Genomic DNA, 12,980 nt, shown 5'->3' with positions numbered 1-12,980 from the left:
CATGGTTTTTATGGAACCTCAAAAGGTCTCAAATAGCCAAAGAAATATTAGGACAGTAAAACAAAGCTATAGCACTCAAACAATATGATACTGGCATAAAAACAGACACAGAACAATGGAACAGAATGGAGCTTCTCCCCCCCCCCCAACTGATTTTTGACAAAGACATCAAGAACATACACTGGTGAAAGAACAATCTACTCAACAAATGGTCTTGGGGAAACTGGAAACTAAATTAAACTAGACCCTCATGGCCTACCTACTACATTCAAAATCGACTCAGTACTGACTAAATACTTAAAATGCAAGACCAAATTTAAATTCATAAAGCAGCTTGAATAAAATATGGAGAAGATGATTCATGATATTGGTCTGGGCAAGGATTTATTTTGGATTTCAGAAGCACAGAAAATAAAAGCAAAAATAGACAAACAGCTACATAAAACTAAAAGATTTCTGTACAAAAAGGAAATAATAGAGCAAAGCAAGAGCCTACAGGGTAGGGACAGAGAGTTAATACCCAGAATGTACAAGGAGTGCTAACGACTGAACAGCAAAAATAATAAACAGAAAAGTGGATGAATATGGACTAAAGACTTTAATACATGCTGCGCAAAAGAAGTATGCAAAATGGCTAACAATGACATGACAGACTACTCAGTATCACCAGTCATCAGGGAAATTCAAATCAACACCAAACAGATGTAACCTAAGTTTAGTAAGAATGGGATGTTAGACTCTTCCATTCCGCCGACCGTCCCAGGAACTAGGTGAGTGAGTCTCTGCCCTCTCCCGACTCCCGCCCAAAACATCATCCACCCCAACCACCCCCAACACCCCACCCCCGCCTGCACCTGCGGGCTTAGGTTCGACACGCCCAGGCAAGGAGGAGCTCCCTGTGCCCCGAATCTGCTAGCACCCCACCCTTCCATTCCGCCGACCGACCCAGGAACTAGTGAGGAGACTACCAGGAGAGTCAAGACCATCCAGAGTTGTGGACATTGAATTCCTGGCCCCCACACACCACTGGGTAACAAGAGGAGATAGAGAGACCCCACCTGCACCCACTAAAAGAAGACATGGGGAAAAGACAGAATAAGATTTCACTCAACAACAGAAAGACCAATATAACACCACCAGAATCTAGGGGCTCCACTCCAACAAGATCTGAAAAGCCCAACACAAAGCATGAAGATGAGATGGACCTCAAAAATTATCTCAGCAAGATGATAGAAACCTTTAAAGAGGAAACAAGAAAATCCCTTAAAGAAATAGAATAAAAACCAAAAAAAAATTACACAAAATGGAGGAAAAGACAAACCAAAAAATTCAAGAAATAAATAAATCTCTTAAAGAATGTAAAGAAAGCCAAGAAAAAACATCCAAACAAGTGAAGGAAGCTCTTGAAACAGTTCAAAGCATGAAAGCTGAAATAGACACAATAAAGAAAACAGAATGAGACTATTCTGGAAATGGAAAGGCTGGATAAATGATCAGGAACTAAAGATGTAAGTATAACCAATAGAATTCAAGAGATGGAAGAAAGAATCTCAGCTACTGAAGACTTGCTAGAGGATATACATTCATTAACCAAAGAAAACCTTAAGTCCAACAAATCCCTAACACAAAATATCCAGGAAATATGGGACACCGTAAAAAGGCCAAACCTAAGAATAATAGGTGTAGAAGAAGGTGAAGAAATGCTGCTGAAAGGTACAGAAAACATATTCAACAAAATCATAGAAGAAAACTTCCCCAACCTACAGAAGGATATGCCTATGAAAGTACAAGAAGCTTACAGGACACCAAACAGACTGGACCACAAAAAGAAGTCCCCCCAACACATAATAATCAAAACACCAATCTACAGAATAAAGAGAGAATATTAAGAGCAGCAAAGGAAAAAGGCCAAGTAACATATAAAGGCAAACCAATCAGAATCACACCCGACTTCTCAATGGAAACTCTGGAAGCCAGAAGGTCTTGGATAGATATATACAAGCACTAAGGGAGCAAGGATGTCAACTCGGACTACTGTACCCAGCAAAACTTTCAATCACTATAGATGGAGAAAACAAGATATTCCATGACAAAAACAGACTTAACCAATACATATCCACAAATCCAGCACTACAGAAGGCTCTGGAAGGAAAACTCCAACCCAACGAACATAACTACACTCACAAAAACACTAGCAATAGATAATCTAATTTTACCAAACACAAAAAGAAACAGGAGGGCAAAACCCACATGCTTTGACACCACCAACAATAAATCCAAACCAAACAAGAACCAACGAACAATGGACATTAATATCCCTAAATGTCAATGGTCTTAATTTACCCATAAAAAGATATAGGCTAACAGAATGGATACGAAGACAGAATCCATCCTTCTGCTGTTTACAAGAAACACACCTCAATTTCAAAGACAAGCGATACCTCAGAGTAAAAGGATGGGAAAAAAATTTACAATCAAATGGGCTCAAGAAAAAGGCTGGGGTAACAATCCTAATATCTAACAAATTTGACTTTAAACTGAAAGCAATCAAAAGAGATGAAGAAGGGCATTTCATACTCATCAAAGGAAAAGTCTATCAAGATGAAGTCTCAATCCTGAACATCTATGCCCCTAATACGAAAGCACCCACATTTGTAAAAGAAACATTACTAAAGCTCAAACCACACATAAAACCACACACACTTATAGTAGGAGACCTCAACACCAGCCTTAGACCACTGGACAGAACCACTAGACAGAAACTTAACAAAGAAACAAAGGATCGGACAGAAGTTATGACACAACTGTGTTTAACAGATATCTATAGAACATTCCATCCAAACACAAAAGAATATACCTCCTTCTCAGCGCCACATGGAACCTTCTCAAAAATTGACCACATAGTTGGCAGCAAAGCAAACCTCCACAGTTACAAAAGAATTGAAATAACCCCCTGTATCTTATCAGACCACCATGCATTAAAGTTAGAATTCAACAGCAATACGAATTGCAGAAAACCTACATTCGCTCAGAAAATGAATAACACCCAAATGCACCATTCCTGGGTTGAGGAAGAAATAAAAAAAGAAATTAAAGTCTTCCTAGAATTTAATGAGAATGTAGACACAACATACCCGAACTTATGGGACACCCTGAAAGCAGTGCTAAGAGGGAAGTTCATAGCACTAAGTGAAGTGCTATGAAGAAACTGGAGGAAAGTCACATTAGAGAATTGACAGAACAGCTGAAAGCTTTAGAACAAAAAGAAGCAAACACACCAAGGTGGAGTAGACGACAGGAAATAATCAACCTGAGAGCTGAAATCAACAAAGTAGAAACTAGGAAAACAGTACAAAGAATCAATGAAACAAAGAGTTGGTTCTTTGAGAAGATCAATAAGATAGACAAACCTCTAGCCAAACTAACCAAAAGGCAGAGAGAGAGCATGCTAATTAACAAAATCAGAAAGGAAAAGGGGGATATAACAATGGACACTGAGGAAATCCAGAGAATCATCAGGCCATCCTTTGAAAACCAGTACTCCACAAAATTAGAAAATCTAAAGGAAATAGACAGTTTCCTGGATGAATATCACTTACCAAAATTAAACCAAAACAGATAAGCAGTTTAAATCGACCTATAACCTCTAATGAAATAGAAGCAGTCATCAAAAACCTTCCAACCAAAAAAAGCCCAGGGCCAGATGGCTTCACTGCTGAATTCTACCAGAAATCCAAACAAGAGCTAATACCAGTACTCCACAAATTCTTCCACACGATAGAAGCAGAAGGGACATTGCCAAACTCTTTTATGAGGCTACAATCACTTTGATACCCAAGCCACATAAAGATACAACTAAAAAAGAGAACTACAGACCAATATCCCTCATGAACATTGATGCAAAATTACTCAACAAAATATTGGTGAATCGAATCCAAGAACACATCAGAAAACTCATCCACTATGATCAAGTAGGCTTCATCCCAGGGATGCAAGGATGGTTCAGCATACGAAAATCCATGAATGTAATCCACCATATAAACAAACTGAAAAAGAAAAACCACATGATCATCTCACTAGATGCTGAAAAAGCCTTTGAAAAAATCCAATATCCCTTCATGATAAAGATCTTGGAGAGAACAGGAATAACAGGAACATATCTAAACATGATAAAAGCAATATACACCAAAACAACAGCCAACGTCAAACTAAATGGAGAGAAACTCAAAGCGATTCCTCTAAAATCGGGAACAAAACAAGGCTGTCCACTCTCTCCATTCTCTTCAATATTGTACTTGAAGTTCTAGCTAGAGCAATAAGACAAGAAAAGGAGATCAAAGGGATACAAATTGGAAAGGAAGAAGTCAAACTTTCTCTATTTGCAGATGATATGAGAGTCTACATAAGTGACCCGAAAAACTCTACCAGGGAACTCCTACACCTGATAAACACTTTCAGCAAAGTAGCAGGATACAAAAATAACTCAAAAAGATCAGTAGCCCTACTATATACAGATGATAAATCCAATGAGAAAGAAATCAGAGAAACATCACCCTTTACAATATCCACAAGTAACATAATATATCTTGGGGTAATGCTAACCAAAAAAGTGAAAGACCTGTACAATAAGAACTTTGAGACTTTAAAGAAAGAAATTAAAGAAGATACCAGAAAATGGAAAGATCTCCCATGCTCTTGGATAGGTAGAATCAACATAGTAAAAATGGCAATCCTGCCAAAAGCAATCTACAGATTCAATGCAATCCCCATCAAAATCCCAACACAGTTTTTCACAGACATTGAAAGAACAATACTCAACTTTATATGGAAAAATAAAAAACCCAGGATAGCCAAAACAACTCTTTACAATAAAGGATCTTCTGGAGGCATCACCATCCCCGACTTCAAGCTCTACTATAGAGCCATAGTTCTGAAAACAGCTTGATATTGGCACAAAAATAGACAGATAGACCAATGGAATCGAATTGAAAACCCTGATATTGACCCACGCACCTATGGACACCTTATTTTTGACAAAGGTGTTAAATCTATACAATGGAAAAAAGATAGCATCTTCAACAAATGGTGCTGGTACAATTGGATTCGGACATGCAGAAAATTGCAGATAGATCCATACCTGTCACCATGCACAAAACTTAATTCCAAATGGATCAAAGATCTCAACATAAATCCAGCCACACTGAATCTTCTAGAAGAGAAAGTGGGTATTACCCTTGAACAATTTGGCACAGGAGACCACTTCCTGAACATTATGCCAGTAGTACAGACACTGAGTTCTGCAATTAATAAATGGGACCTCCTGAAACTGAGAAGCTTCTGCAAGGCAAAGGAAACAGTCAGTAGGACAAAACGACCACCCACAGAATGGGAAAAGATCTTCACCGATCCCACATCTGACAGAGGACTGATTTCCAAAATATATAAGGAGCTCAAGAAGCTAGCCACCAAAACACCAAACAGAGGAATCTGAAATGGCTGAAAGACACTTAAGAAAGTGCTCAAAATCATTGGCCATCAGAGAAATGCAACTCAAAACAACTCTGAGATACCACCTCACGCCTGTCAGAATGGCTAAAATAAAAAATACCAATGACAATCTATGCTGGAGAGGATGTGGAGAAAAAGGAACACTCCTCCATTGCTGGTGGGAGTGCGAATTTGTAAGACCACTCTGGAAATCAGTATGGCAGTTGCTCAGAGAAATGGGAATCAGTCTACCTCAAGATCCAGCCATTCCTCTCTTGGGTATATACCCAAATAGTGCATGTTCACACAACAAGGACATATGTTCAACCATGTTCATAGCAGCATTGTTTGTAATAGCCAGAACCTGGAAGCAACCTAGATGCCCCTCAACTGAAGAATGGATAGAGAAAATGTGGTACATTTATACAATGGAGTACTACTCAGCAGAAAAAAGCAATGGAATCTTGAAATTCACAGGCAAATGGATGGAACTAGTGGAAACCATCCTGAGTGAGGTAACCCAGTCACAAAAAGACAAACATTGTATGTACTCACTGATATATGAATTTTAGACATAGAGCAAAGGATTACCAGCCTATAATGCTCTTCACCAAAGAAACTAGGAAACATGAAGGACTCTAAGGGATAAATGGTCCCCAGGAATGGAAGTGGCATGAACTCCTGAACTAATAGGGGGCATGAGGGTAGGGGGGGAAGGAGCTGTTACAATAAGAGCAAGAGAAGAGGAGTAGAGGAGAGGAAATGGAGGGGCAGAAATATTGAGTTGGGGGAAGAATAGAGGAAAGAGAGCAGGATGAGAGATACCATATCAGAGGGAGCCACTATAGGTCCAAGAAGAGATCTGGAACCAGGGAGATCTCCAGAGACCTACAAGGATGACATGATCTGACAATCCAGGCAATGGTGGAGAGGATAACCTAAAAGCCCTTCCCCTAAAATGAGATTGATGACTACTCTTTATGCCATCCTAGAGCCCTCACCCAGTGGCTGATGGAAGCAGAGACAGACATCCACAGATATACACTGAGCCGAAATCGGAAATTTAGTTGAAGAGAGGGAGGAATGAAGAACGAAGGGGTCTGTACCAGGTTGGAGAAACCCACAGGAACAGTTGACCCGAACAAGGGAGAGCACATGGACCCCAGATGCTGTCGGGGAGGCCAGTATAAGACTGATCCAGACCCCTAAACATGGATGTCAATAAGGAGGCCTCTGCACTCCAGGGAGCCTCTGATGGTGGATTAGTATTTTTCCCTGGTGCAAGAAGGGACTTTGAGAGCCCATCCCATGTGAAGGGTTACACTCTGGCCCTGGACACATGGGGAAGGGCCCAGGACCAGCACAGGAAGATTTGGTGGACTTTGCAGAGCCCCCATTGAGGGCCCTACCCTGCCTGGGGAGTGGTGGGTGGATGGGGTGGGGGTGGGCTGGGGGTGGGGAGGAGGGTGGGGGTGAGGGGAGGGAGAGGGAGAAGGGACTTGAAACAAGCTTGTTCCCTAACTAGAACTAATAAATAAATTAAAAAAAAAAGAATGGGATGTTAGGCAAACAAAGCCAGGGGTGGTTACATATGCTTGTCATCCCAACACTTGAGAGGCAGAGGCAGATGGAGTATGACTTGAGACAAGCCTAAGATACAGAGTAAGACAAAAACAAACAAATGTGTGCTGGTGAGCATGTGGGGAAAGGGGACATTTAGACACCTTTGGTGGGCATGAACATCTACTACAGCCATATAGAAGTTCCTTTAAAAGCTGGAGCTAGAACTACCACGTGATCCAGCAGTCCCACCGAAGGGTATGTTACCTGGAGGGCCTGAAACGAGCACATTAAACAGATTCTACATGCCCATGCAGAAACGAGCACATTAAACAGATTCTACATGCCCATGCAGAATTTGTCATATTATGTCAGATATGAGTGAGCCTAAGTGTCTGTCGACAGTTGAAAGGAGTTTTTAAGTGCAGTACAATACAGTTCAGACATAAGACGAGTAAAATCCTGTCATGTGTGACGATCTTGAAGCCAAAGATCCTTGTTCTGAAGGAGAGAATCCAAGCACAGAACGGACAGACATTGCCTGCTCTCACTCTTACATGGAGTCTCTGTAAGGAAGCAGATCTCAAGGAAAGTAGAACGTGGGTTCCTGGGCTGTGGAGGGAGGGAGAGGGGCACAGGGGGAAAGGTTGATGAAAAATACTCAGATCTAAAAGGAGGCACTCTGGTGCTGGTCTGTTTCCCAATAGGGTGCCATTGGTAACAACAATGAACTATGTGTTTCAAAATAACTAGAAGAGATTTTGCACATACCACAAAGAAATAATGTTTGAGGTGGCAGGCATGCTAATGATTCTGAGTTGATTGTGGCAGTATACACACATGTGTCAAAGCATCACACTGTGCCTAATGAATACACACAGTATCTGATGCCAACTTGAAATCAAGTCAAACTAAAACAAATAACAAGTTAATGAGTTGACAGTTTTGGATTTAGGTCTTGCCTTCAAGGAATACATGGCACCAACCCAGCTGTCTTTGGGGATCTGATTCTGCTACCCATCTATCAATTACTTAAATCTGTTGCTTGCCATTGCTCAGTTACCCAGGAGAACTCCATGCTTGCTGCTGCTCTCGGATACTGAGAATGAAGTGGATGCCACATGGGGAGAGAAAATGTGTGCCTGGGAGTGAGGCCATAGGAGGCAAGTTGCTTAAATAATGAACTGATGGGAACTTTAACTCCTTGATTTCTATTTTGTCTCTTCAAGGGCATGGACGAGCCTGAGTTCAGAGACCATTCTGACCATTTCTGACTGAGATGATTCCTGCAAATAGGACTCTTTTTATTCCTAAATATTCCTAGAATGAAAAAGAATTACCAGTTATAGGACTTGCATGGTTGTGAAACAGTTTCCTGTTTGCCCTCAAGACAGATTAACTGAACTCTCGATCCATGCACAGGATGCAAAATCAAAGTAAACGTGGTACCAGCCGTCATTCTCCTGGACCCCTCCTGGATTCCTTCTACATGTTTCCTTCACTCACTCTGGTCCTCTTTCTCTTCCATGGCTCTAATTACCCAGCTTGCTTCATCATGGAGTGATTTATCCCCACCCACCCACCCTGCTTCTTACCGTCTTCTAATTTCTGGTTCCTTGTTTCTCTTTAGCTTGGTGGAGAACACTGAATAATTAAAGTTAGAATGGTGAACAGTTTAGAAATACCAGCTCGTTTAGTGCTAAGTTCTCATGGTTTTGTAAGTGGTGTTGTCATCCCTATTGTAAATCTGGGGAAAATGCCACATACACACACACACACACACACACACACACACACACACACACACTCACACACACACACACACACACACACACACACACACACACACACACACACACACACTCACACACACACACACACACACACACACACACACACACACACACACACACACACACACACACACACACACACACACACACACACTCACACTCACACACACACACACACACCTCACAGTGGTTAAATGATTTTTGATGTTTTCTTTCCAGTGCCCCTTTATCTCTGTTCTGATCCTCTCTTGCCTCATCTCTGGATCAGAACATCCAAGGATTTTCTAGAACCTTCAGGAAGCCAGGAAGCCGGGCCAGAGCTGCTGAGGTAAGGCTAGGGAGCCATGAAGGTATAAAGAATAAAATTTAATCACCTTGTTCTGGATCTCCTAATCCAGCAAGCCATGTTTACAAGCTCCTGAGAGTTGTTTACTTCGTCATTAGAGCCACCTCCCACCTCTGTAAGTACGGGCATGGCAGACACTGTCAAGACAAAATCTGCAGTGAGGGTCATTTCCGGGGCCCTTCAACCTTAAGTTCCCTTCACTTCTTAAGTTTCCCTCCAGCTTCTAAAGCTGGAAGTCTGTCATGATTCTAGAGATCGGGGAAGACATTGGCCGAAGGCCCCCCAATTAACCCGCTGGTTCCCACACAGGCATTGACTCTCTGGACTGTGCTTTCTTTACTTGTTTCAAATACAACTTTTAGAGTATCTTCTGTGAGGAGGTTTTCATTTCTTGTGTAATTCTGGGAGAAGTTATCCTAAGAAATCCCTTGAGCATTTTCCAATAAATGCATAGCATTTAGTTTCCACTAATCTCATTTTATTATACTTCTTCAAGTTTGGTTCCTCTAGAGTCTGTAGAAAGCAATGACTAAAACCAGTGTGATTTCGAACACTAAGAAAGAAAATAAGGTATTTTATTATAGAAGTATTATTTTGTTTTCTGGGACCCTATTAAATATATTTTAGTTTAAGCTATACATATGTGTGTTTGTGTAGGTGTATTAAATGTGTGAGGGGCCCACAGAAACTGGAAGAAGGTGTCATATCTGGAGTGAGATGCCCAGTGTGGATGCTGGGAACTGAAGTGTGTCATCTTCAAGAGCAGTGTGCACCCTTAAATGTTGAACCATCTTTCTAGCCCTTCTGGGACCCTTCTAGTAAAGACAAAACCCTCTGTGAGGACCTTTGATAATGTCATTAAATATCCTTCCATATTTCACATGAAACCACCATAAAAACAGGCTTTATTTTTTTCTTGGTAAAGAGAATTTTGTACAAATGTAAGGACTTAAGTTCTAATCTCCAGGACTCATGTAAAAAGCCAAGTGCGGAAAGGAGTGACTGTAACCCTAGAACTGGTAACAGGGGTCAGGGAGACAGGAGGGTGGCTGGGGCTTGTTGTCCACTAATCTCACTCCAGGTTCAATGAGGAACCTTATCTCAAGGGACAAGGCAGAAAGTGACAGAGCACACACTTCAATCCTCCTCTGGGCTCTGTGTGGGCATAGGTGTGTGCAATTATACACATACACACACGCAAGAGGTTTATTTTTCAATTTAATTTCTAAAATCAGAAATATTTCTATAAAGCAAGGCATCCCTGGTGATTGCAGTTGGGGCTAACTTTGGGAGGGGCACTTCTTTTTGCTGAAGTGTCTGAAACTCCATCAACAGTGTAGCTTCCTTCCTGACTCCCAGGCACCATGGTCTCTGTACTCGGAAGAAAAGATTTATTGGTGTTACTATCTACCAAGTGCTTTCTCCTATCATCAGAAGATAAAGAGCTTATCTCAGGATGGGAAGCAAGGCATTGTGGGCAAACCATTACTCATGAGTTAGTAAACCACTCCTGGAAAACATGCTCTTTAAGTGTTTCCTTTGCTTATATAGAACCTACAGAAAATGCATAAGTCCTATGGAAGCCAACCAACTCTGACCTCATATAGTGCCTTGACCTCTATTGATTAAAAGTGTGAGGAGCATTTGTGATGCTGAAATGAAGCAATCTCTCTGAGCTAGATATCCATATCTGAGTGCCAACCAGAGCAAGAGAAAATTGTAATAAGGAACTATAATTATCTCTATGACTACAACTACACATCTTGTATCTGATTTCTTCCAGGTGTTTCTTGTTTGTTCATTCTTTCACATTAATTTTCTTTTAATAGTGTATCCTTAGAACATTGAAGGCCAATAATTGATCAGGAAGTTCATTATCTTTTTTCCAAAGAGACTTCCACTATACCCTAGTTGCTGCAATGCTGATATGACCACCATCCAAATATTTTTAAAATCTCTCTCTTCATTCTTTACTAGGCTCTTCCCATGACCACAGTGACCCTTCAGCTGAACTGAGAATTCTAATCTTTTCGATCCACTAATGTTTTTATTCTTCATCCGTGTTATTTTTTACATCCCCGTTTTCTTCAGAAGAACCAAAGACCTAAAGAAATCTGAAAACAGCAAAGGCCCAATAGCCCATGTCAGTAAGGTAAGAATGGCCAATGTGGGCAGTTGGCCAGCCTGATAACAAATGTGTGGCATTTAAAATATCACATCTGGACCAACGGTCAATGAAATTTGGATTCTGGGATAATGAGGGAATTATTTATTTGAAGAAGAGAAGTCATCACGTAAGAGGAGGTTTTGTTGTTTTATTGCTTTTGTTTTTCAGATTCCAAGGGAAGATGCACTACACAGCTATGGGAAACTTGAGTGTTGTCTCTGAGTTCATCCTTCTTGGGCTGCCTGCTGATGCTCAGATCCAAGCCACACTCTTTGTGATTTTCCTTGTGATTTATGTCCTGACCCTGACAGGGAACTCCGTGATTCTGCTAGTGATAATAGCTGATGCTCACCTCCGTTCACCGATGTACTTTTTTCTTGGTCACCTCTCATTTGTGGATCTTTCTTATTCAACAGTCTCTGTGCCCAAGATGCTAGAAAATCTAATGGCTAAGTCAAAAACAATCCCTGTGAAGGGCTGTCTGGCCCAGGCCTTCTTTGTGTTTGCCATCGGAGGCACTGAGGCCTTGCTTCTTGCAGTCATGGCCTATGACCGTTATGCAGCCATTTGCCATCCTCTACTCTATGGCCAGATGATGAGCAACGGGTTCTGTGAGGGCCTTGTGTTTGGATCCTGGGGCCTGGCCATACTGAACTCACTCATTAATACCCTCCTAGCTGTGAATTTGGACTTTTGTGACTATGGAACCATACATAACTACAACTGTGAGATTCCTTCCCTCTTCCCTCTCTCGTGCTCTGATGTTTCCACTAATGCCACTGTCTTGCTCTGGTCTTTTGTTATACATGCTTCCGGAACCTTTCTTCTGGTTTTATCTTCCTATGGTTGCATTTTCTCCACAATCCTGAACATGCGTTCCACCACGGGCAGAAGCAAGGCTTTCTCCACCTGCTCCTCTCACCTCACTATAGTGATCTTGTACTTTGGGTCAGCCTGCCTGCGCTATACCATGCCCACCTCGGGCTCTCCCATGGAAATAATCTTCTCTTTGCAGTACAGTGTCATCACTCCCATGCTGAATCCTCTCATCTACAGCCTGAAGAACAAGGAGGTGACGACAGCTATCAGAAAAATGCTTGGAAAATGCTGCCAGCATTTTGAGTAAGTCAAAGACACAGGGTGAAGAAAATGCTTGAGAGAACTGAAGTCATGAAATGGAGAGATTAAACAGGAATGCCGTTAGAGTCAGATGCTATGTGAAAACCCCGGGATCTTGCCCAAGTAATGCCGCTTCCTTTGGTGGCCTCAAGGTTAATTCTGTTCAGAGATGAAGCATTAAATATCCGACTCTTCTGTTATGAAATTAATTTAAACATACTTATTATTTTATCTTGAAGAGAATATTTTTTAGTTTGTCCCCCCTCCAAACACTTTCTGTTTTCTTGTGGTAACAGGACCCATTTTCCTTTGGGTAGAATTCCACTGTTCCATTTTGTATGTACCAGTGTCAATGCCTTTTTACTAAGGGTGATCATGGAACCCAGTGGGATGGATTGTCATTCGGTTTCAACTCCAGTGCTGACCCAGGAGTGTGGTCCGTTGGTATAAAAGTGGCTCAGACTATCCAGTTTCCTGAACCTGTTATCTTTTCTAGGTGTCGCAGCAG

The 12,980-nt window shown here is 41.4% G+C and overlaps 1 protein-coding gene across 1 annotated transcript; it reads left to right on the top strand.

Annotated features, from left to right (window-relative positions):
- Window positions 1-11,549: 11,549 nt before the first annotated feature.
- On the top strand, window positions 11,550-12,479 carry LOC100761906 (olfactory receptor 8S1-like). The gene has a single exon (XM_027396013.1). It carries the CDS (start codon window positions 11,550-11,552, stop codon window positions 12,477-12,479), a length of 930 nt encoding a protein of 309 aa, XP_027251814.1.
- The last annotated feature ends 501 nt before the right edge of the window (window positions 12,480-12,980 follow it).

Source organism: Cricetulus griseus, chromosome 2 (genome assembly GCF_003668045.3).
Source record: "Cricetulus griseus strain 17A/GY chromosome 2, alternate assembly CriGri-PICRH-1.0, whole genome shotgun sequence".
Lineage (NCBI taxonomy): Eukaryota > Metazoa > Chordata > Mammalia > Rodentia > Cricetidae > Cricetulus > Cricetulus griseus.
The sequence above is the reverse complement of the archived record's forward strand: the minus strand, read 5'-3'. Positions and strand labels throughout refer to the sequence as shown.